General features: G+C 40.1%; 2 protein-coding genes across 5 annotated transcripts in view; one reads left to right on the forward strand and one right to left on the reverse strand.

Moving 5' to 3' along the window:
• Positions 1-22,735, reverse strand: part of Ube2k (ubiquitin conjugating enzyme E2 K) — a 61,362-nt gene extending 38,627 nt beyond the window's left edge. The window contains exon 1 of one of the 4 annotated variants that reach the window (XM_021658708.2): positions 22,467-22,735. In XM_021658708.2, the coding sequence (XP_021514383.1) occupies positions 22,467-22,529 (63 nt within the window). In that variant the 5' untranslated portion in view covers positions 22,530-22,735. Of the gene's footprint in view, positions 1-6,299; positions 6,342-11,933; positions 12,006-22,466 lie in introns of those variants that run through there. The other 3 variants (XM_060365265.1, XM_060365263.1, XM_060365264.1) reach the window with 3 other exon arrangements.
• A 177-nt stretch (positions 22,736-22,912) lies between these two features.
• Positions 22,913-26,075, forward strand: part of Smim14 (small integral membrane protein 14) — a 98,433-nt gene continuing 95,270 nt past the window's right edge. Inside the window, exon 1 of the mRNA XM_021658710.2 lies at positions 22,913-23,218. The gene's annotated coding sequence lies outside the window, so the exon portion shown is untranslated. The remainder of the gene's footprint in view (positions 23,219-26,075) is intronic.

Raw genomic sequence — 26,075 nt, forward strand, 5'->3', positions numbered from 1 at the left:
AGAAATCTGGGGCAAGTCTTAGTCAACACCTGTGGCTCCTCCTAGCACTTCTCAGCTGGCTCCTTCCCTAAACCCCTCCCCCTCCAAGGGGCTGGGCTTCCCCCCTCCCTTTTTCTTTTTCTTTTTTATCTCATTTGTATTTACCTTTTAAAGCAGAATGTGGTTGGGCACTATTTCCATTCACAAGCTTTGCTGAGTTACAAGACCTAGGGAGGAAGTTTAGGGTTTGTTCTCCCTACTTTGAAAAACAAGCCACAAGGGGAATTCTTCTGTCAAGTTGTTTTAACTTGTGTTCTTCTAAGACTAGTACATGCAGAATTAAAACTACAAGGGATGAAAAAAAATTGTAAGATGAAACTTAAGCCGCCTTAATTTTTGTCCTTTCTAAACATGTACATCTCAGAACACTTAAAGTGACAAATGATTTAATCTACTAAGCAATCCAGCTCAACAGCCAAACACTTCAGACCACCAAGTTAAGAGTAGGTTACATTGTGTCTTAAAACAAATGTTCCACCAACCTGTGGAATCAAACCTATAGCCTCACAGTATCACAAGTAGAAAGGAATTTTATCTTCCCTTAGTTTTCATGCCATAGATGTTTTAAATGTTAACAAAAACAAACAAAAACCCTGGAAAATATAATATCAGAAGGAATGAGGGTAAGTGTAAACAGGGTGAGGCTTAGTCTCCTTCTTCCATGTGTGGTCATCTCCTTCTAGGGCTGGCATTTCTTCAGTTACAGCAGCACTGCTATCATCCACAGTAGGATCATCCTCATCAATGTCTAGACCAAGCTTGATCATCCTGTAGATCCTGTTAGCATGTGTCTGGGGATCTTCCAGACTGAAGCCAGAAGACAGGAGTGCAGTTTCATACAGCAAGATGACCAGATCCTTCACAGACTTGTCATTCTTGTCAGCCTCTGCCTTTTGTCTTAAGGTTTCAGTAATGGAGTAATCAGGGTTATCTCCAGGTATTTCTTTGCTGCCATATAACCCATTGTTGAGTTGTCTTGGAGAGCCTGAGCTTTCATGATCCTCTCCATGTTTGCTGTCAGGGCTGGGCTTCTTCTACTTCCCTATTATAACTCAGTCTTTTTGCCTCCAGTCCTGGATCTCCTGGATCTTGATCCACTTGGCACCTCTATTTTTCTTTCTCCTACACTCCCTGCCCCCTCCTCTCATGCCCAAGTTTAGTAAAGACCATTCCAGATGCTTATAACTATACTCTCCCTCAATAAACACTCTCAACCATATCTTGAGGCAGACACATTCTCTACCTTTCATTCACCATTATTTTCTCAAAATTTAAGACACATTATTTACCTCTTACTTTGATTTAGGAACTAAGCCAAGATTTTTCTCTAAACATTTGGTGAAATGATCACATCCAGGTGCCTTGAGCATAAGCAGACTTCTGGAGTTACACCTACAGTCCCTAAAGAGATTTTGAAAAGTCTGAAGCAGAGTGCATGTAATGTTCCCCAAGAAAAGCTGACATGAAAACCAAGGGACTAAAACAGAGTGAGAGTGAGGCTAGGAGAGTGAGGCTAGGCACAAACACACCTACAGTCATTAAGAACAAGCTGTAACCCTGGTGTAGAGCACAAGCTTTAATACTAGCACTATAAGAGGCAGCCTGGTCTACAATTCAGGTCAGACAACACCACAATGAGACCCAATCTCAAAAAAAATTAAGCTGTAAATCAATACTATTCAACAGTATTTTAAAGCACATGCCAATCAGAGTGTGAGCCTTGAGACCTACATAGTAGAATTCAAGAAACAACTTTTGGAAGGTGCTGCTTTCTGACCTCTAAATGTGAGCCACCGCCCCAGCCAAAAAAAGACAAAATAGTACTGTAAAGCTAATGTAAAAATAAAAAGCACCTTCTAAAAACGTGATAAAGTCAAATGTGGCTAGTAGCTACAGTATTATATAGAGAATGCTATTCTAGCTAGAGAACCAGAAAACGATAGCTTTTACAGTTACAGTAATGAGGTTAATATTATTAATCTTCATTTCAGTCATCATACTTCAAAACCTAAAATGCAAAATGAAATTATAGAGTTTCTTTGAGTCAAGGTCTTATGTGTTCCAGGGCTGGCTTCAAAGTGGATATGCAGTCAAAAAAATGACTGAATTTTAATCCTCCTCTCTAGCCCCTAACCAATTTCCTACCAGAGGCTGGGATTACAGACATTTGCCACATCCAATATATGTGCTGCTGCAGACTGAACCCATTATCTTCCTGCATGTTAAGCAAGTACTATACCAGTCCCTGAATTGAATGATTTTGTGAATATTTCCTAACAACTACTTTTAAGGCATTATTACAAGTACTGTTAGTATAAAGATATAGAACAAGCAATTATTTAACTTTCAAGTGTATAAGAAACCATGAGAATAGGTGGGAGAGAGGGGACCTTTAATCCCAGCATTCAAGAAACTCAGGCAGGCTGATATGTGAGTTCAAGGCCAACCTGGTCTACGGAGAGTTCCAGGAGAGGCAAGGCTACATAGAGAAACCCAGTGTGGGAAAACCAAAAGGGGGAAAAAAAGAAACTTGACCTATCAGGAATGAAGTCCATCCTGAGCAAACAAAAGAAGGGGTTCACCATGTTACAAACTGAAAAGTCCCCAATTAAAAAAAATTTTAAAATGCACAACATAAGAATGAGGCAGTAAGAAGTAGACAAGAGCATGATAATACAAGATTAAAAGGATGAGGGAAAACTGAAGTGACCTGACAATTCAATCTGAATCTTTTAAAAGTCACCCAGCAGTTTTAATGGGGGAAAGCTTTTAATAAGATTAAAATACATAGTGAAAATAATGTTATGGTTGGAAGTCACCACATGAGAAACTATCTTAAAAGGTTGCAGCATTAGCAAGGTTGAGAACCACTGCTCTAAGATCATATATAGAAATATTTAGTAACAAAGACTTAAACATTACTTCCTAGTGTTCTCTTTTTGGGGTATGGGGGAAGGTGGCCACAGGATACAGGATCAAACTATGTAGCCTTGGCTATCCTGAAACTTACAATGTAGACCAGACTGGCCTAAAGCTCACTGAGCTCCTGGGATTAAAGGTATGTGCCACCAAGCCTACTTCCTATCACCCTTAATTCATATCTTTCTCTTGACCTTACTTAGACCATTAAATAATCTCACACTGGATTTTCACACAGTCCTATAATCCCAACACTCAGGGAGGCAGAGGCAGGTGGATCTCTGTGAGTTGAAGGCCAGCTGTGGTCTACAAAGTGAATCCAGGACAGCCAGGGCTATACAGAAAAACCCTGTCTCAAAAATAAAAAGATAGATAGATACAGATTAGATTAGATTAGATTACATAAATAGATAAGTGGGTAAGTGGGTAAATAAAAAGAATAAAGTTAAAAGTTAAAAATTTTGAAGTAATATGTACTGGATGTGATGGCATAGGCCTTTAATCCCACTCAGCACTTGGGATGCAGAGGCAGGCAGAATTCTACAGTTTCAAGGCAAGCCAGGTCTACATAGTGAAACCCAGCTTCAAAACAAAAACAAAAGGGGCTGGGAAGATGGCTATTTAAGATGCTGCTCTTGCAGGTAACCCCAGGCTTGGTTCCCAGCACTCATAAGGTTGTTTTCACAACCATCTGTAACATATCCAGTTCCGTGCACATACATACATGCAGGCAAATACTGTCCTTCTTAAGAGTTACTGTGGTCACAGTGTCCTTTCACGTAAGACACTGTGAACATAAGACAATCTCTAAAGGTAAACTAATAAGTTTTTGTTTGTTTGTTTGTTTTAAAAAAAAAAGGCAAGTACAGAATAATCAACACATTCCATTTTTGCTTTTGGCACTACTAGGGATTGCCTTTGTAAGAGGACGCCAAGAGCTTGCTCCCCACCTCTCCTAATGAAGACAAACCTAAAGGTGGCCACCTACAACAAGCCAAAAGGGCCTGTACCAGAGCCTAGCCATTCTGCCATCTTGTTTCACAGACATCTAAGAAATAAATTTGAGTCCCTATCTACTATAGTTTGATTATGACAATATAAACTGGCCAAGGCTAATAAAATAGCACCAGAGTAACTATCCCAGTTGATGATGGAAAAGCCTCTCTTCCCAATACTGGAAATATGTGATTGGACAGAGCAGATACCCCTAGAACCATTTTCTGAGAGAGTTAGCCTTTAAGCTGGGGTCTTCATGCCTCTGCATCCCAGTGAACAGGAATAAAAACTACCATCAGCTGCACCAGGTAGTACATGCCTTTAATCCCAGCACTCGGGAGGCAGAGGCAGACAGACTGCCGTGAGTTCAAGTCAAGGACAGCCAACGCTACACAGAAAAATCTCGTCTCAAAAACCAAAAATTAAGCACCATCATACCTGATGGAATTTTCTTTTTTTTTTTTTTTTCAATGCAGTTTATTCAGGAACCTTGAACAATCATCTGACCCTGGGGAAAGCCAGCCCACAGCTTAAATAGCCTCTGGGTAGCCAACCCCAGCGTGCTTCGTGGGCAATGCAGATAGGTCCACATACATGGAAGTAAGCCAGATCCTCAGCCTTAGCCAAATGTGGAATTGTTTGTGACAGAGAGCACTCACCATCGGGAAGGTGGAAGGCAGAAACCAGCTCCATCTTTAAGGCACAACATTCCGCAGCTCTCTATAGTTCCCCCTTTTTGTTTTAGACGCATCAGGCAAGAGTAGAGGTCTGATCTCTGATATTAGAAATAAATTGGGACTTTGTACTGATGTTCATTTAGGTGTCATCCACCCAAAGAGCATCAGACCCAACCAATACCTTTTTCTCAGAGGCAGGACCTGGGGCATCAACCTGCATGCAATCAGACATGCTCTTCTCTGGGTCGAAAGCGGCTGACCCTGAGTGCAGTGCTTAGCCTCGCATCCTGAGCATAACATTTTGGCTTTTTATGGTAGCCAACCATGCTTGGGGAGACTGCCCTGCTTCAATGGCTGTAAAGGTCTGAATGGTCATGGCTGCATTACGCTGTTGTGAGACTCTAATCTTCATTCCAGAAGTTTAGCTCATAAATTTGAGTTACAATTAAGAGAATCACCAGGACTACAAATAAAAGACTGATCTTGGCATCAGAAACAATCCAGTAAAGCAGTTATCAACTTTTGAGTCAACCAACCCTTTCCCAGGGGTCACATATCAGATATTCCATATAAAAGATATTTACATTACGATTCATAACAATAGAAAATTAGTTATGAAGTAGCTTCAAGATAGTTTTAATGTTGGGGTCACCATTAACATAAGGAATCGTATTAAAAGACTGCAACATAAAAACCAAAAAAAAAAATAAAATAAAATAAACAAAAGAGCTGGGCATGGGAGCTCAAGCCTTAATTCCAGCATTCACTGAGGCAGAGGCAGGTGGATCTTTGTGAGTTTGAGGCCAACCTGGTCTAAAAAACAAGTAAAGACTACAAAGAAATCTGTCTCAAGCACCCACACACAGAAAAAGGTTGCAATATTAGGGAAGCTGCAAACCACTGCTCTAATAGATGAAAAACTATATAGCTTACTTTCATCATCTTCTTCTACTAAGTTTGAAAATTTATATGTATGAGTGTTTTGCTTACATGGATGCATGTGCACCATTTAGGCATGCCTTAGGCCTGAAGAGATCAGAAGAGAGCATCAGATCCTTTGAAAGTGGAGTTATGAATCGTTGTAAGCCACCACATGGGTACTGGGATCAAACCCAGATCCCCTGAAAGAGTGGCAAATGGTCCTAGCCACTGAGAAATCTCTCCAGCACCATCTTTGAACATTTTTTAAATTCTCACAAAGATTAAATAGAAAGAACTATGCTGTTGACAATAAACCACAAACCCTCATTCTTATGATAATCTCACTGATTTTTGTCAACAAAAATTAGACATTCCCCCAAATTATTTCAATGGTCCCAGACTCCCATTTGCCTTGAAGTAAGCTCACTTTCTTTAGCACTGCAAACCCAACAGCTGGCCCCATCCCACATGAACACTGATCATTTCTGAAGTCCTCACTTTTCTCCTTAGGGACAACTGTTATTAACACTCTCTTACAAAATAAAATATTCTTGACAATCCTGATGTTTTCTTTTTCATGGCACTCACAAGCCCTCAAGATAGTTAAAATTCATATTCCAATTAACTAAAAAAAATTTTTTTAAGTTTCGTCTTGTCCCAAGCCACCATGACCCCCCTGTTAGAGAAAGCACAACTGCTGTTAATTGGTCTGTAAAGTGCAGACCACTAATCCCTATGGAAACTTACCGTTGTCCTATGTGTCTCTCTTCCCATTGTTATGATACCACCCTTCTCCTGTTCTTTTTCAAGAACTTTGCCACTTCCCAAGCAATGTTTTTGAAAAATAAAAAAAAGAAATTCTGACTACTCTCCAGCATAATCAGATTCTCCTACCCACCAACAAACAATTCAATTTCTCATCTGCCATACCTCTTTCCAAAGACCCCTCCCTCAAGCCTGATGTACCAGTTTTATATGGCCTCTCTTCTCTAGTCTCCTGTTAAGCGAAACTCTTAATGTCACCCTCTCACCCCATCTTTCAGTAATACACTCCTATCAGACTTCTCTTCACCATTCCAATAAAAACTGGCAAGGACACAAATGGTCATTAAGTTGAAAAGCCAATGGTCAGTTTCCTTTCAGCAGCATAACAGGCCAATTTCCTCCTAACATTCTTTTCTTGGCTTTAGTAACACCATGCACTTCTTTTCTTACCCCAAGTATTAGCTCATTCTGTTAGTTTGCTTCGGTTTCAATTTCAGTACGTGCAAAGGGCTAAAAACAAAAAAACAGGACTTCATCCTAATACTTTTCTTTACTTTAGGCAATTTCCCCCTAAGATTACCCAGGTGAGGCTTTAAATATATCACCTACTTACCTTACCTATGTCTCTCCAGATCTCAGCTCCAGATTCATAAACCCATTGCTTGCTATTTCCAAACATAAATCTAAAAAGGACACAGCATAATTCTTGCTCTTCTCCATCTCTCCCATCTCAGATAAGCATCACCATTAATTACTAAAAACAAAGATTTAGGTGTTTTTCTAATACATTAAATGTTGTTGTTTCTACCATTTAAGCATATCAGAATACTACCACTACTCTTCAGCTTCCTACTCAACTCTAACCTAATTTACTATCATCTCTTGTCCAAGTAACCTAGACAGTTTCCCAAATTATCATTCTAAGTGTTTTCCTACCCATTCCCCACAGCAAGCTAAAAATCCCTTCTCAAGCAGATGAGGTATCACAAATATGTGGTGCCAGCACTTGAAACAAGTAGAAAGATCTGAACTGAAATTCAGCCTGGTCTATACAAAAAGACCTGATTTAGGAACAATCCCCTCCTGCCTTTTTTTTTTTTTTTTTTTTTGAGACAGGGTTCTCTGTAGACCAGGCTGGCCTTGAACTCATAGAGACCTGCCTGTGTTTGCCTCCCCACGCGCTGGGATTACAGGCATTCAGCACCATGCCCAGTGACCCCTTTTCTTTTTTACTAACAAAACTCTGGTTTTAGCAGGGGAGCAATGTAATCACCAAAATACATTTTTGAACATTCTTATCTGTGCATGGGGTGGGAGGCATGTGGAGATAAGGCAATTTGTAGTGGGTAGTCCCTTCCACCATTCAAGTCCCAGGGATCAAACTCGGGTCATTAGGCTTGGCAACAAGCACCTTTCTTTACCAGATGAAAGATCTTACCAGTCTTAAATTATATTTCTCAATCTACCTTACTTCAGTAATAAGATTTTCAAAAGTAGGATCAGAAGTTATTGAAAAGGACCTATGAGAAAGTTGTTTGAAGGAGGCAAACTCAACTGTCTTATGTCCTAGCCTGCTGCATATGTCCTAGCCTGCTGCAGTTGAGACATATTGTCTGGACAACCACTTTGAAAATTTAAACAAAAGGCACATCCTTAAGGACTGTAAACCGAACATGAGAAGTAGTCTATTAGCTGGACATGGTGATGCCTTTCTATAAGGAAGGCTGAGATCACAAGGTCAAGGCTAAGACCAGTTTGGAGCACGCAGTTTGAGGTCACATACACAGATGGACCACAAATCTAAAGCCACTTGGAATGCCTCCTTCAAACTTCCCCTAATTGTCTAAACTACTGAATACTATCTTGAGTTTCAACCTGCAAACAGGATGAATATTAGATATTTACATTATAATTCATAAAAATAGCAAAATTATAGTTAAGAGGTAGCAACAAAATTATGGTTGGAGTCACCAGAACATGAGAAAACTATATTAAAGGGTTGCAGCATTAGGAAGGTTGAAAACTGCTACTCTAGATCCTTTACCCTCAAAACACACACACACACAAAACCACCCAAACTTTGCCTTTTCCTTTAAACCCTCCAATGGTTTCCAAACCCAAACTTCTCTTTTAAAACCTTTTATCTGATCTAGATCCTATCATCTTTCCAAGTTCATCTTTCATCATTGCACACAAACTTCTAGCTATAATGTTTTAGTTGCTTAAACAGAACTCATTCCTACTTTGAATACTGACCTTAACAGTTCAAGGGCTACATAGTGAGACTACCAATGTCTACTAGTACTAATATGTCAAAATATTAAAAAAGAAAAATATGGCCAGATGTGGTGACACACACCTTTAATCCCAGAACTAAAGAGGCAAAAGGCAGGGCGTTCCCCGAGTTCTAGGCCAGCCTGATCTTCAGAACTACTCCCAGGACAACCAGGGATACACAGAAAAACCCTGTATTGAAATTAAAAAAAAAAGAAGAATGGGCATGCTAGCAATTAGCACGCCTGTAATCCCAGGACTCAGGGAAGCAGAAGGATCTCTGTGAGTACAAGGCTAGCCTGGTCTACAAATTGAGTCCAGGACTGCCAAGGCTACACAGAGAAACCCTGTCTCAAAAAGAGAAAGAAAAGAGAGGGGTAGGGAATGGAAAGGAAAAGAGTAACTGATTTTTTTTTCATCTTTAGTTGTTATGATTATCAGCTGTCAAAACATATATAGCTGATCCTCCTAACAGAACTAATTTTATTCAAATTCACCCTCAAGGTATGGCTGTAAGACTTATTCCCAAAGAACTCTCTCCCTGAGGTTAAATTAAATTACTCAACCTTACAGCCTCCCTTAAGGTATACACACACTTAAAATTAGCTGTTCAGTTTCTCACTGCTTTGGTAGGCCAAAATTTACTCAGTAAAGCAGTGGCTATGTCTATTTTATTAACCACCTAAACAGCATTCAATAAATATCTGCTGAATAAATAAAAAATAGGAAGTTAAACAAACAAAAGAACTCCACAGGGACACAGATGATGTCATACATACTATTTAGGTGCCCCTTGAGATCTTCAAAGAGGAAAACAACAAAATAAAGTCAAAGCAATTCCCTTTTAACCATCTTGCTTCCTAGTTATTGACCTGGACATTCAATTTTCTAAATAGAGGACCCAACTACATTAGCAGCCTATAGATGTGCAACTTGACCTGGAGACATCTATAACAATTTATACTCCTCCTACTCTCAGGAGAACAAAATGTACTACTTTCATGATGGTTGGGATAAGCTCCCCCAAAATCCTTAGATTTATTGAGGAAAACAAGTGCCTCCTACTTATCCACAATGTGCTTATCAATGAAGAATGGGGTATCAATAAATTGGCTCTCCATACTCAAATGATCCATCTCTAGGTTTTTTGGAGTCTGTTGTTGTTACTGTTATTGGGTTTTGTTTTTTGTTTTTTGTTTTTTTTGGGGGGGGTCAAGACATGGTTTCTGTGTAGCCCTGGCTGTCCTAGAACTCTCTACAGACCAGGATGGCCTCGAACTCCGAGATGCCTCTGCTGCCTTCCAAGTGCTGGGATTAAGGTCTCACACCATCACAGCTGGAACATCCCAGTTCTTATGGGGGATATAGAGGGTAATGCAGCAACTCAAGGTAAACTTATGACAAAAGAATGATCAAATCCAGAGACATTAAAAAAAAAAAAAAAAGGTGTGTGGACGTGGTGGCACACACCCTTAATCTCAACACTCTAGGCAGAGTTCAGTTCAAGCCCTGTTCCACATAGTGAGTTCCAGGCCAACCACTGCTGCCTTGCATGGGGAGGAGGTCTGAGGGAGCACTTAGGTTAATTAGAAACCAGACATGGGAGGCTCCCCTTTTTTGAGAAGGCAAAGGGAGAAAGGAAAAAGAGGGTGAAAAAGTAGGGGCGGGAGGAGAGGAGGGAGGAAGCTGTGATCAGTACGTAAAATGAACAAATGAATAAGTTTAGTAAAAGAAAAAAAGAAGAAAGAAAGAAACCAGACATGGCATAAACCTGTAATCCCAACATTAAAAAGGCTGAGGCTAATTTGTAAGCCCTTTTTCATTTGAAAGAATGAATAAATGAAAATTTAGTTACAAAACAAATATTTATAAAAACGTCTAAACAACATCCAAACATTGAATGAGAAATCAGTATATACCACTCACATATACACACAAAATTCTTGCCCATGTATATCGGTAATAAACTGGAAATAACAGATGTAGAAATTGTTCTACCCTTTTTTTAATACTAGGGACTAAAGAGATGGGTCAGTGGTTAACAGCACTGACTGTTCTTGCAAAGAGCCTGGGTTCTAGTCTCAGTATTCACATGGTGGTTTACAACCACCCCTAACTTCAGCTCCAGGGGGACCTGATGCATTCTTCTGACTTGCTCAGACACACACAAACACACACACATTTTTTAAAAATGTGCTTTGGTGGTGATGCACGCCTCCCAGCACTCAGGAGTTAAAGGCAGACAAATCTCTCAATTCAAGGCCAGCCTCTTGAACAATAAAGTCTAGAACAGCCAGGGGTACACAGGAAAACCCTGTCTCCAAAAAAACTTCTACTTTAAAAAAAAAAAAAATCACAGTAGGGTTAGGATGTAGCTCTCAGTTGGTAGAACATTTGCCTAGCATGACAAAACTCTAGGAGTTCAATATCTATACCCCATAAACAGAATATGTTGGTGCAATATGTATAACTGTATAACTCCATACAGGTTTAACACTTGAGACAAAGGCTCAAAAGTTCAAGGTCACCCTCAGTTACATTTCAAGTTTGAGGACAGCGTATACACAAAAGATTCTGCCTCAAGCATGGGGGGAAAAGTAGAGCGAGGCACAAAAGCAAACTTATCAAACCTATCAAAGGTATGAAGTGACAACACTTTAAAATATCAAGCTATTACATTCCAGGAACCTTGCAAGATGCTTAAGAAAAGAGGATTCTAAGAATTTTCAAGTTTTCTTCTAAAAGTCTATCAAAAACAGACAGACGTTAAGTACAATTAATAATGTACTGAGTACACTAATGAACTATGACAGTGAGCTACAGAACAGGTAAACTGAGGGTTTAAGAAAGACTTAAGTGGCATTTTAGCCACATATGGTGACACACATGACCTATATCACAGTGCTTGGAAAATGGAGGCTAGAGAGTTAGGAGATTCAGTACCAGCCAGGGCTATACATTAAGTTCAAAGTCAGCATAGTCTACATGACACCCTACCTTAAAAAAATAAAAATAAATAAATAAAAGAGGTAGTGTTTTAGTATAAATAAGTTTCATTTCTTTCTTTCTTTGAACCAGAATTTCATTTCCCTGTCCACATAGGTCTTTGCTGTTGTTTTTATTTTTCAAGACAGGGTTTCTCTATGTAGCCTTGGATGTCCTAGAACTCGCTCTGTAGACCAGGCTGACCTGGAACTCAGAGAGCCACCTGTGTCTGCCTCCTGAGTGCTGGGATTAAAGGCATGCTCCACCACAGCTCGGCCCAGGTAGGCCTTTTAATCTCCTGATGATTTCTTCTTGCCTCATCTCAACTTCTTGGGTGCTGGGATTATATGCACCTACCATAGTTGGCTTTAGGAGGTCAAAAAAGCAAAGGACTGGCAGGATGTGATGGCACATGCCTTTAACCCCAGCATCTGGGAGGAAGAGACAGAAGGAGATCTTTGACTTGGAAGAAGCAGCCAGCCAGAGCTATGTAAAAACACCTTTCCTCAACAACAACAATAAAAAAGAATTAGAGTTAGTAAAATGGATCTGTAGGTAAATCAATACTAGCAACCTGAACTTAATCCCGTTAAACCAGCTGGTGGGAGGAGAGTGCCAACCCCTACAAATTGTCCTTTAATCATCAAACATACACACACACACAAAACTCATTTTTAAATAAGGAAAAGGACTACTGAGATAGCTCAATGGATAAGCCATATGGTGAAAGTAGAGAACTTGACTCCCACAGATGTGTTCTCCAACCACACATCTGCCATGGCATAAATGTGGGGGAAAAAAATGAAAAACAAAGAACTAAGGGCTCTGGTCTAGGTCTTACAACTCAACTAAACAGCAAGCATTTCAGTACTACCCAAGCTTTAAAATACACTGAAGTTTATACAGGGATAAAGGTATAAATCTGAGCCTTGAAAATAAATAGACCAGGAAAGGTATGCTAAAATGGTATAAAGGTCATGACTATAAAATAGGCAGCAGGAAAATGATAGTACAAGACCATTTTTCATTTTTTTTTTTATATTTCATGTATGTATTTTTGAGGCCCAGCTGGCCTGGAACTTGCTATACAGACCAGGTTGGACTTGAACTCACAGAGATCCACAAAGCTCTGCCTCTCAAAAGCAGGGCTTAAAGGGGTGCACCACCACACCTGGCCCTTTTTCATTTTTAATTACATACACAGATGTGTGTCCATGTGGCCCATGTGAGTGCAGTGTCCAGGGTAGCCAGAAGAGGAATAGTGGATAAACTGCAGCTAGAGTCACAAGAGGTTGTGAACAGCCCAAAGTGAGTGCTAGAACCAATCCTGGCTCCTCTGCAGAAGCAGTACCTGTTCTTGACAGCTGAGTCACAACACAATTTTTAATTGTTTGTGTGTCTGTGTAATGCACACACAACTAGCAGTCAATATCAGATGTGTTCCTCTACAGACATTCACTTATTTTTATATGTATTTATTTTCTGGAAAAGGGATGTGCATATGCCATGGCACAAGCATGGAGGGGTCAGAAGACAACTTGCAGAAGTCAATTCTCCAGTTCTACTATTTGGATTCTAGGAATCAGTGGTCCAGGATTGGTAGGTAGCAAGCGCCTTTACCTGCTGAGCCTTCCTTGCAGGCCCTCTCCACCTTATTTTTTGAGTCAGGGTCTTTCAATGAACCTCAAGCTTTCAATTTCAGCTAGAATGAGTAACCAGCAAGCCCCGAGTATCTGCCTGTCTCTGCACCTCTATCCCCAGTGCTGGGGTTCAGAGGCATTCCACTGTACCTGCCTTTTACGTGAGTGCTCGGGATCAGAACTCAACTCCCCACACTTGAGCAGCCAGCACTGTACCCACTGAGCCATCTCCTCAGCTGAGATCTATAATGCAAAGATGGGATACAGCTAAGTGAAATCAAGTCAGTTACAAAAGCACCAGTTACATATAGCAAGAGTAGTCAAATTCATAAAAACAGAAAATGGTGACTGTCTGGTGGGATGAAAGAGTAGTGTTACTGTGTACAGATTTTTATCAGTTTGAAAAAAAATAGAGTATGAAAAGGTCTGGAGAAAAATGGTAGTAATGGCTGCACAATAATGTAAACATACTTAACACCACTTAAGCATACATCTAAAAGTGATTAAACCAGCAAACTTTATTTAGTGTTTTATTGGGGCTAAAGGATAGTACTGGGATCAAACTCAAGAACCTTGCACATACCAGACAAGTACCGTACAAATGAGCTATATCCGAAGCCCCAGATTATAAATTTTGCCATGTGCATTTTACCATAGTTTCAAAGAGTAAATAAATTAAAAAGTAACCCACATAAGAGATATCAAATATGTATATAAAGGATTCTTAGCCAGAAGTAATCTCAAAGAAAAAAAAAAGGTAAGGAGAGAGAAGGAAGAGAAGTGGTAATGAAGAACATTTTCAGCACACACTTCCTCAGTTTAAAAAAACTATCTCCTAAAAGAAAGTAACACCGCCAGGCAGTGGTGGTGCACGCCTTTAATCTCAGCGCTTGGGAGGCAGAGGCAGGCGAATCTAAATTCGAGACCAGCCTGATCTACAGAGTTCCAGGGCAGCCAGGGCTACAGAGAAATTCTCTTTCAAAAAGCCTCAACAAATAAATAAATAAAAATAAAAAGAGACCAACACCTTAAGGCCCACATTTTCCAGCACATTATTCTGTTTGGCCATCTGCCCTAGGAGATGTTCCCACATGATGACAAAGCTCTTCATTAAAAAGATAGGGTAAATTTACATAAGCAGTCACAAAGGAGCTAAGGAAAAAAGCTCAGTAAGTAAAACACAAATGTTAGCACCTGAGTTTAAATCTCCAAAGCCCCTGTAAAATGCAGTAACCCCAATGTCCCTGCGTTGAGATGGGAGGCAGAAACCTGAGAATCCCCCAGAAACTTCCCATCCAGCTCGTCTCAAAAAAAAAAAGGCTAGACTCAGTATTCAAAACTTTAGTAGAAAAGGCCAGGCAGGATTTGAAATCTAATTATAAACCTCACACCCAAGGATTAAATATCTCTTCCTCCTGGCAAGTTTAAATTCTCACATAAAGAGGGAAAAAGTAAATACCTAATATTAAAATGTCACTCTCTTTACACTTTCATTAGTCTTGAGCCTCTATAGTATTATTATAAAAAGAATATTCTCATGGAATATTTACATAGCGTGTTTGGAGCAGACACAAGGTGTAAGTTCACCATTAACCAGGTCTGTGTCACTGACCAACAAAACTTTGGGCCTCAAAACTGTTTTTAAAAAAATTATTAAATTTTAACCACTTCTGTAAGTGGGTTTGGGATTTATTTGGGGTTTTGTTGCAGTTTGGCTTTTTGAGACAGGGTCTAATGTTAATTTAGGCTGGTCCTAAACCTCTAATCCTCCTTTCTCCAAATTCCCAAATGCTGGGTTATAGGCATGTCACCATACCTGGAGATTTCTCTGTGTAGCTCTGGCTGTCCTGAAATTCTCTCTGACCAGGTTTTGTCCTCGAACTTACAGAGATCTGCCTGCTTCTGCCACCCCAGGATTGGGATTAAAGGGGTGAGCAATCACCACAACCCAGCAGGATTTCGTTTTTTTTGAGGCAGGGTCTCTCTATGCAGCCCTGGTTGTCCTAGAATTTGCTATGTAACTCACAAATCACCCTAGAGCTTTAACCCTAGCTTCTATGATTAAAGGTGTAGTCAACATACTTGACTTTGAGGTAGGTTTGTTTGTTTGTTTTAAATTTCAAAGAGCCCTCTGAAATAGCTTAGCAAGTAAAATTGGTCTGCAAACCTCATGACCTGAGTTTTTGAGACATGGAGACTACAATGGAGAGAATTGCCTCTCGAAAGTTGTCCTCTTGAAGCTTCTGTCTCTGAAGTGAGTTTTCTTGGCTTCTACTCCAAACCCAACACTCTAACTTATTTATGCACATATACAGATGGAAAATTTAAAATTTTAAGGGTGTTTTTTTGAAAACCTTCAAACTTGCATCACACAGTATATACTCATGTCTATTCTTTACTCAAACATACTAATCTGCTGTAAGAAATAAGGAAAGGCTGGGCATAGTGGCACACTGGCACATGCCTTTCATCCCACCAATGAGTCAGCAGTGAGTTCAAAGCCAGCAGAGTAGGGCAGCACATGGTGGTACAGGCCTTTATTCCCAACACTTGAGAAGTAGAGGCAAAGAATCTGTGAGTTCCAAGATAGCCAGGAGAGACCCTGTCTCAAAACAACAACAAACCCCAGCAGGTCTACACTGAGTGTTTCAAGTCAACCTGGGCTACACAGTGAGGCCCCTTCCAAGATTTTTAAAAACAAAATCAGAAAAATAACTGGAGGTAGGGTTCCTATGGCACTGCTAATAATAATTCTGCTTCTTGATTTCAGTGCCAGTCATACTGTATGTATATTTTACTTTGATATTAAAAAATGTGCTTTTCCCCAAAGATAACAAACAATATAATTTCACAACTACAGAAGAGCTATACAGCTTTCTCTGTCCTCCCGAGCCCCTCTCTCACTTCTCTGAGCTGAAGTCCCTCTCAACTTTCCTTCTGAATCCAGCCCAAGAACCTCTTGTATTCGCATAACCTCAGAACACCCATGACACTCCATGCGCTGCCCCTAGTTCCCCCTATTCTACTGCTAATAGAAGCCAGCCTTAGGCAAGCTCTCCACCAGTGACGTAACTGTACTCAGTCCTGACCTAGGATTGTTACCTACCCTTTATTTACTATTCTACCACTCTAATAAGGTAGGTCTTTGAGGTGCTGAGATCAATACGATCAGTATGTTCTCAGAAAATAAGGATATACTTTACAAAGGAGTGACATGCCAGAGAAGCCAATGTGCACGTTAACATTGGCCAGAGACCAAAGTCTCTTTTTTGCAGTGCTGAGGATAGCATCTAGAGCTTCCCACAAACTAGACAAGTTTTCCATCACTGAATACATGACCAGCCTCACAAAGTCTTCTTAAAAGTAAATTAAAAGCCAGGGGTAGTGGCACATGTGTTTAGTTCTGGCACTTGAGAGGAAGAACCAGATTTCTTTTGAGTCCAGAGGCCAGTCTGCTCCTACATAGTGAGTTCCAGAACAGGCAGAGCTATGTAGAGGAGCCATCTCAAAAAATAAAATAAAAGTAAAATAAAAAAATGCAATCCAACAATATCACTTGTTACATACTTTTGTTTTTTAAATCAGTACATAAGGCTGCTGTGTTCAATCCACTCCAGAACCTCATAAGGCCCACTAAATAATCCCCACAAAACAGTAGCTTCTATAACTGGGAAAAAAAATCTCTTAAAAATTGTTAGACCAAGAAAGAGGGCAGAGGCAGGAGGATCTCTGTGAATTCAAGGCCAGCCTGGTCCACAGAGTGAGTTCCAGGACAGCAGAACTACATAGAGAAACCCTGTCTTGCAAAACAAGTTTTCAAATTCTAGTTACATTATGTTTTTTAACTACTCTTTTCTTTAAATCAAAATTGAGAAAGTGTGGGATATGGCTCAATGGTAAAGCATTTGACTACAATGACCATGCCAGATTTTTTTTAAAGGCACACAGGCACACATGATGAGGAAGGAGGAGAGGGAATGGATGTGAGAGATAATTAAAAGTTCTAAAGACAAAAGATTCAACCACCCTTTGGAAACACTACACATACAGTGAGCTTTAGGGGTTCTTCAAAATAGTTCTAGCTACAAAAGTAGTTCTCACCAGCTGGCAGTCACAACATTATTTACTTGATACCACTGACAAGGACAGTAGTTTGGCATCCAATGTTAGATGTTGGAGATGTTCCTAACACCTTATGATGAACAAGAGTGCTACTCAAAATAAATAAAAAAAATAAAAATTAAAAAAAAAAACCTGTTTGCTCAATACTTCAATAATTCCAATAGTTAAGAAACTATGCCCTAGGAGGGTATGGTGGCACATGCCTTTCATCCCAGGCAGGAGGAAGCAGAAGCAGATGCAGCTCTGTGAGTTGAGGATATCCTGGTCTACAAAGTGAATCCAGGATAGCCAAAAAAGAAAAAGAAAAAAGAAATTATCTATACCCTATAGAAATCAAAAGCTACTTACAAGCTTTTGTAGTAGTTCACAAGCTACTTACATACAAAATAATCTAGGCAGCTCAGGCGGTGATGGCACACTCCTTTCCAGCACTTGGGAGACAGAGGCAGGCCAGCATGGCCTACAGAGTGAGTTCCAGGACAACCAGAGCTACACAGAGAAACCCTGTCTCAAAAATAAAATAAAATAAAATAAAATAATAAAATAAAATAAAATAAATAAAATAAAATATAAAATAAAATAAAATAAAATAAAAAATAAAATAAAATAAAATAAAATAAAATAAGATAAAATAAAATAAAATAAATCTAGGCCAAACCAGATCAAATACAGTAAATAAAGAAAAACTTAACATACAAAACAATTTCATGAAACAAACTGCTTATACTACAGATTTAGATATTCAATATTTAAATATTTAGAATTTAAATATGTAAATTATAAACAAACTGTAGCTAAGAATTATGAAAAAAAATAACTGGTATCATGACTATAAATATAAACCAATTGGTATACATTGATTTAAGGCCAGTTTATATCACTGACCTTCAAATTTAAAAGTATTTTATGTTGGGGCTGGAGAGATGGCTCAGATGTTAGGAGCACTGGTTGCTCTTCCAGGTCATGAGTTCAATTCCCAGCAACCACATGGTGGCTCACAACCATCTATAATGAGATCCAGTGCCCTCTTCTGGCATACAGGTACAGACAGAATATTGTATATATAATAAATAAACTTAAAAAAAATCTTACGTTGAAATTCAAGTAAACCTTTATAGGTACCACTTAATGAGTTTATACTAACATTAACTAACTTGTGCTTACGTGCTTTAACAATACAAAGTATTACAAGCAATAAAAATGTAGGTCCAATTTTAATAATTAAAAGAATGCCTATCCTTAGCAAGCCATGACAGCATATTTTATATCAATCCAAATTCTAAAGCCATATTTACAGCCAAATAATTTAACTTCTCTCAATTTTCTCAATTAAAAAATAGGTGATCTAATTCTAAGACCTATTGTTGAGAAGCAGCAGACAGGCTATGGTAGTGGATGCCTTTAACCTCAAGAAGAGGTAGATATACCTATGTGAGTTTAATGCCAGCCTGGTCTATAAAGCAAGTTCCAGGACAGCCAATGTAATACAAAGAAACCCTGTCTCAAAAACAAAACAACTCAAAAAGAAAACAAAAAAGGCAGAATTAACAATAATATAGACAATTATTAACAATAATAGAAGAGGTATTATGTAAATGGCAGCAGCAATAATTGGTAGCAATGATATAACCCACCCACAAAAATAATAAATTATGCCTTAATGTATTGACCCTAACAATTAGCAATTCCCCTATATAACTTGATTCATAAAACTATAATGTACTTTAGGTAAATTTTCAATTCTGAGCAACTCTGAAACACTACTCAAAATTCAGTCATATTTTAGAGTATCTAACAGATAAAAAACCAATCTCCAAATAGTACTTTATAAAAAATAGAAGCTGCCTTTGTAGTGTTCACATGACTCGAACTCCACAGGAGGCCTACACTCCATGTCCAGTCATGCAATTTCCCCTACAAACAAATAACAAGTTCTAGCAATTTTCCATGAAGCCTTTCACATGAACTGGCAAACATGCCTCCCCTTCTGACACGAATGTGACTGCCTCTCCCTAGTATCTGGCTATTCATCTGTCATTTTAGGTTAAGGGCTTCTATTTAAACTATAGCAAGTAACTACTTAAAACCAATCTCTTATGATTAATATTCAATGAATGTCAGCTATCTTTGGTTGGTTTTATTTTTTGAGACAGAGATTCTCTGTGTTGACAGCCCTGGCCATCCTGGAACTCCCTCTATAGACAGACTAACCCTACCTCTGGCTCCTGAATGCTGGTAAATTAGCTATTTGTATTTTTTTACTTTTACTTTTTTAAAGATTTATTTTATTATGTATACAGAGTTATGCCTGCATGTACAACTGCATACCAGAAGAGAGCACCAGATCTCACTATAGATGGTTATGAGCCACCATGTGATTGTTGGGAATTGCTCTGAAGAGCGATCTCTCCATCTCTCCAATGATCTCTTTAATCTCTGAACATACTGGATGGAATCACAGAGATCTGCCTGGCTCTGCTTTCCCAGATCTAGGGTATGTTCTGACAAGTCAGGTATCTTTTCAAAAACACTTAAAAAACAGGCCAAAAATAAGTCGTTAGGTCCACCATATCTTAGAACATTACAATGAATGGTATCCTGAAACACTGATATGAATTAAACCTCATTACACTGGAAATTTACATGTGATGTCATGGTAAAATAGTTAGTTGATCAGCTATTCAAAAATACATATTTGGGGGTAGGAAAGATGGCTCAGAGGTTAAGAGCATTGACTGCTCTTTCCAGAGGGCCTGTGCTCAATTCCCAGCATCCACACGGAAGCTCACATGAAGGCAAAACACCAATGGACATTAAAAATTTTTTTAAAAAAAGCTTACTGTATGCACTTAAAAAGGAAATATATAGGCTGCATTATGGATCCTTCATTGGGGTAAAAATTAATCCAATACAGCCTATCTGTGGAACCAGACTTACTAAAATTTCAATGAAATAAAATACTGATGAAGATAAAGCTACCTGTTACCTTTTTTTTTGGGTTTTGTACAATATTAAATTTTGTCTGACATTTTTCTAAATATTCTTTGCAATTTACTTTCTTGAAGTTCCCTGCTTGGTTTATAAAGGCACCATTCTTGAAAAACTTGTGTTCACATCTCCTATTTTCTTCCTGAGAACCCCTGACAAATTTTTTTTTAAATCTCATAGATGAGAATGAGCTTTTATTTTGCGCATGGGTGTTGAGGTCAAAGGAAAACCTTCTACCATGTGGACCCTCAGGACTGAACTCCGGTAATCAGGCAAGCCATCTCTACCAATGGAGCAATTTTCTCAGCCCATTACTTAAATAGAATAGTAATAATATGCATTATTAGAGTATACAATGCTGATAATCTTCTATTTAAACACTAAATACCATGGTGAAAAGTCACATCACACAAAGCAAAGAGAATATATTGATTTTCAGAGCAGTAACTTGGCACTTTTTAATAAAAGAAAACACTAGAAGTCTAAAGACTTGTACAACCTTATTGTGGAATAAATGTTTTAGGCGGCTAACAAAATTAGCTGTTATCTTTCATTAAGAATAAGAATATATATCAGCAAGCCCAAAGTAAGTTTGCTTGTTAAATAAAAAGTTGAAATCACTGTTTAAAATCTATGCGAATACAAACATTCACACTGTTTCTGCATTGTTCCACAAAAATACAAAGTCATCCTTCCATTCAGAGTTTTGGCAAATGAATACTGAGGTCAGCATGCATGCTACATAAGACAGATCACTACTTATTTTTTAGTATGTTCACGGAGTCTGCTAATATTGTCACTTCAATTTTAAGTGACTTTCTACATATCTACCTGGAAAGATGGATAATTATCTGCAAACTTGGTAGCACAATAAAGCTGGAGTACTAAGAGATTTGTAACAATTACTCATATACTTAAAATGCTTAATTTTAAAAATTGTTACTGACATTATCAAAGTAACAAGCATGTAAGAAAAACATAAATAGCACTACTTATTTGACAATGGAATGTGAACCTTGAAAGAAATTATTTCCAAAATTTTGTTGTTAAATTCAATCACAGAAAACCTGGCAATCTTGTTGATTTAGGTCTAAAAAGTTGTCACTTTCACTAATGTATCTAAATTCTGCAGGGCTCACAGGTAGCAGGAGAGTTTTATTTTCTAACATGCTGTTTTGTGCTATAATATTTTGTGTCAGAACAAACCTAACTCAATCATGAGCTACAACAATGTGTACCTAATGAAACTCCTTGTTTTTAACTGGCCTCTTTTCAAGAGTAAGACTCAACTGTGCTATCATAATGAAGTTTCACAGTACAACACTAGTCAGAGAGGCACCGCTCTAGGTGAGCCTCTCTGATAATGGTAAACAGTATTTTGAAATAAACTACTCATACACTCCATTATTTTCCCTACTTCAAATCATTTACCGTAACAAACAATTTGCCTCTGATCAGACAAAAAGCTTTAAGTGTCAATGATGAGGCCTAGTTACTGGCTGGGTACGTGTCTAATTTTGAATTATTTTTCTATCTGTATTATAATTGCTTCAACGCCCTTTCCCAATACGATACTGCCCATTATGTCTCCATGAGTCCCCCAACACTGTACTAAAAGGGAGTATCTGAATGTCTTCCTTTCGTCCATACCTAAGGGCTCTGTAGGCTCCTTTCCCAAGGAAAAGACAGCAAAGGCCTGGCAGACAATATCCAGAGTCCCCCTAAATGCGTGACCCTGTGAGGTGCCCTGCTGCCGGGGATCTAGTTACTACCTTTCCCTTTCCCCTTCCCCCAACCCACTTCCCGGGTTTTCTCGGCCTACTCCTTCCCCACCCCACAGCCACACTTCCAGATGTTGCCACCGCCTCGGGGCTCTCTCTAGAGCTCACGTGCCCCCGACCACTGCTTCTGCTTTTGACCCCCAAACCCTATTCCTCCCCAGGCCGGCCGCCCGCGAGACCGTCTATCCCAGGGCCCGGGAGGGGAGAGAAAGGCGGCAGGAGGAGGAGGGGAGACGGCCGCTTCCCCGTAGGCAGAAAGGCGGCCGCAGAGAGGCCAGCTCCGGCCATCGGGGTCGCGGAAGGAAGGGGACCCCCCCGCCCTGGGCTGAGATGGGGGTGTCCGGTAGATCATTTCTGACCTCCTCGCTCTTCAGCACCTCCTTGAACTCCCGCTTGATTCGCTGCACCGCGATGTTGGCCATGTCTCTGCCCGCAGCTGATTCGTACCCGCCTCCTCCGCCACCGCTACGACCACCGCCACCGCCGCCACCTCTTCCTCCACCGCCTCCTCCCTCAGTGAGTCAGACCCGAGCACACGAACGCTGCCACTGCCACCCTTGCCGCCGCGTTCCCCCTCAGTGTAGAATCACCTCCGCGCCCGGCCACCAAAATGGCGCCGGATCCGCGCATGCGCACCACGCTGACCCGGGCGGGCGGCGCAGCCGCTCCAGTTGTAGCCCCATACGTCTCAGCAGCGAGCCCGCGCCGCGCCGCGCGTCTCAGCCGGGGCTTCAGCCGCGTGGCTCCGCCCTGCCGGCGTCTGGGGCCCGGAGGGTGCGGCTTGCGCGCCGGTCAGCGGGGTCTGGGGCTGGCAGGCCGTCCCCTGCCCGGCCTCCCCTTTTACGTTGAGGCCTCCAGTCCCGAGGCCCGCACCCGAGGCGGGAGCCCCACCTGGCGGGTTCCCCCGGCCCCACCCGGCCTGAGCCCCGCTCTAACTCTGCTAGACCCAGAACTTGAGGCTTGAGGTGCTTCCCTAAGTCTAGCCGAGGAAAAAGCTATGCAGGAACAAACTCGGTCCTGCCCAGCGTCCGTTGGTAAAGCCCTGGGAAATCCACTGCCGTAGCTTTTGTTCTGGAACCGTGATAACGCAACTATTATTCGGTCATCTCAGGTATTGCAGCTATATTAAGGTTGTGTAATGGTTGCACCCCACTGGTTGTAATTGATACAGGGATTGCCAGGGAAAGGCTTGTGGTGGGTTTAAACTCCCGAAGTTAATCTTTGACCTGTATTAGATAATGAATTCTGAGCTGTAGAACGAACTAACATGTTTTTCAAATTTGAAGATGCTTCAGAATCCCTGGAGAGCTTGTTAGATTGCTAGGCAGTATCCCTGGAGTATGGATGGGCCTAAGAATTTGCATTCCCAGCAAGCTCCCTGCTGCCTGTTCTTCATCGACCACGCTGTGAGAATGGCTGAATTGAGCGCGAGAAAATTTGTATATATAATAGTGAAAGTTGGAGAAATAGAAACTCCTTGGGAGAACGAAGGAGCGTTTTGACCTACCAAGGTGTTTGGCCCTGGTAGGTTTCAGTAAGTAGTGAGTAGATATAATTGGAGAAAAGATAAAGGAGCAAAATGTTTTAAATAAGCAACAATGTTGAAAGACGATTTGAAAGTGGTTAGTAGAGTTTAAAGCGAATAATATAGTTTGGGTGCTGAGAGGTACTTTGAAAACACTTCGAAATAAGGTGTTATTTTAGGGGGAGTATGTTTCATGTATTACTTCACATAATGAATCAGTTAAAAATATCTTAATACGAGCTGAGTGTGGTGGTACACACTTATAATCCCAAAAGCAGGAGGATCAAGAGTTCGAGACCAGTCTAAGAGTACTGCAGCAACCCTCGTCTGTGAAACAAGGAGGTTGTTTAGCCTTTTTTTTTTTTTCTGGCTTTTTGAGACAGGGTTTCTCTGTGTAGCCTTGGCTGTCTTAGACTCGCTTGTAGACCAGGCTGTCCTCTAACGCAGAGATCCACCTGGCTCTGCCTCGCCTAATGCTGGAATTACAGGCTTGCACCACCTTGACGGGAGTTCAAAATTCTTAAATGTCATCTGACATTTCCCTGAATAAACTGATAAATTATAAAAGATCTTGTAGCAGAGCCCCCTAGTGGTTATAAAGGGGGCCAACTATATACTGTGTAACTAAACACTACAAGGAATTTTTGCCATGATACAAATTTGGAAATGCTGTAGGTATTTGTGCCAATACAACTTAAAACACTGGTTGGTCGGTTGGTTGGTTTTTTTTTTGAGAGGGGTTTTCTCTGTGTAGTCTTGGCTCTCCTGGATTCATTTTGTAAAGCAGGCTGAACTCAGAGATCTACCTGCCTCTGCCTTCCTGAGTGCCAGAAAGTACAGGCTTTTGCCACAGCATCCAGCTTAAAACACTTTTTATCACACTCTAACCTTAAGAAACCTAACAAAATTCAAACGGGGAAACAATTTCTTTGAAAGAAAGGGACCTGGTCATGTTTTTTCTGTGCTGAAGCTTGAACACAAGGCCTGTGCATGCCAAGAATGTGCAGTATAAATGGTCTACAGTTCAGCCAGGTTGTATAAGTGCTCTGTGTTTGTGTGTGTGTGTTTATGTGTAGACAAGTGCTTATTATACAACTCAGATTGTCCACAAACAGAAACCTTTTCTGACTCAGCTTCCTCAGTGCTGAGACTATAGACAGACACCACCACTACACCAGGCTCTCATTTGTGAATTTTTTAATGTAAGTAATAATTTAACTGCATTCCCACTTTTGAAATTCATTCTATTAACATTCTAGAGAACCAAAAGAATGTAATTAGTGATGTCTGAATAATTTCCTGAGTAGTGTTATCAAAATGTTAATTAATGTCTTAGTCTTGGCAAAGCACCAAGGTACTTTACAATTTATTCACACTAACAGAGGGTGAGTAGAGAGCATATGTAAATCTCCGCCATCTTTGTAACTGACCTGTAAATCAGTCATTGTGATCTGGGTGTGGTCACTTACTTCCTTAACCTCAGCTACTTGGGAAGCTAGGCAGGGGAGTTTGAGGTCAGCCTAGAAGGAAAAAAAAAAAAAAAACCACTTCTGGTCGAAAGAATGAAATCTCTGTTCTGGGTGGAGACCTGACATTCCAGCTGGGCTGGTTCAGTAACTTTGGCTAAGGGACCACCTTAAGCCATACTAAAGAGATAGTGGAATAATTAGTTCTTTAATGAGATATGGTACTTTTCCTTCCCAGAATCTCCACCTCTAGTGCAGTAGCTAAGGAGCTGAGTGGCAGCTATGCAAGGTTGTAAATTTGCCCACTTTTCCAAATTACTCAGAAAAATATAATTTTACTTTTCTCTGTTGCTAACCATGCTTTTCCTTACTACTTGGGCTCTTTCAACATTTTGGGTATCCTTAATAAGGCTTTCAACTGTATGACTTTATTCTCTATGTTTCTGACCTCCATGTCACCTTAAATGCCTTTTTCTCTCTTATCTCCTCCTGATAGCTGCTGAAATTCAGAGCTTGACTGCCTTGGGGTTTTTCTTTTCTTTTTGTTTTTGGGACTGGATCTCACTGTAGCTTTAGTAGGCCCTGAAACTCAGGGGTAGACCAGGCTGGCCTCAGAAAAGAATACTGGAATTAAAGACATGCTTCTTTTTGTTTGGATAGTTGGTTTTGGTTTTTGGGTATTTTTGTTTGTTTGCTTGCTTGCTTGCTTGCTTACTTAGCTTTTGTTTTGTTTTTCTTCTTTTTTTAATTTATTTGTTTTTATTTTATTAACATTGGTGTTTTGCCTGCATGTATGTCTATGTGTTTAATTCCCTGGAATTGGAGTAGAAGACACTTGTAAGCTGCCATGTGGGTTCCAGGAATTGAACCAAAGTCCTCTGGAAAGGCAGCCAGACTTCTTAATGACTAAGCCATCTCTCCAGCCCCCTAGGTTTTGGTTTTTGTTTGTTTGTTTGTTTGTTTGTTTGTTTTTCTGA

The sequence above is a fragment of the Meriones unguiculatus genome, chromosome 12, assembly GCF_030254825.1.
Source record: "Meriones unguiculatus strain TT.TT164.6M chromosome 12, Bangor_MerUng_6.1, whole genome shotgun sequence".
Taxonomy (NCBI): Eukaryota; Metazoa; Chordata; class Mammalia; order Rodentia; family Muridae; genus Meriones; species Meriones unguiculatus.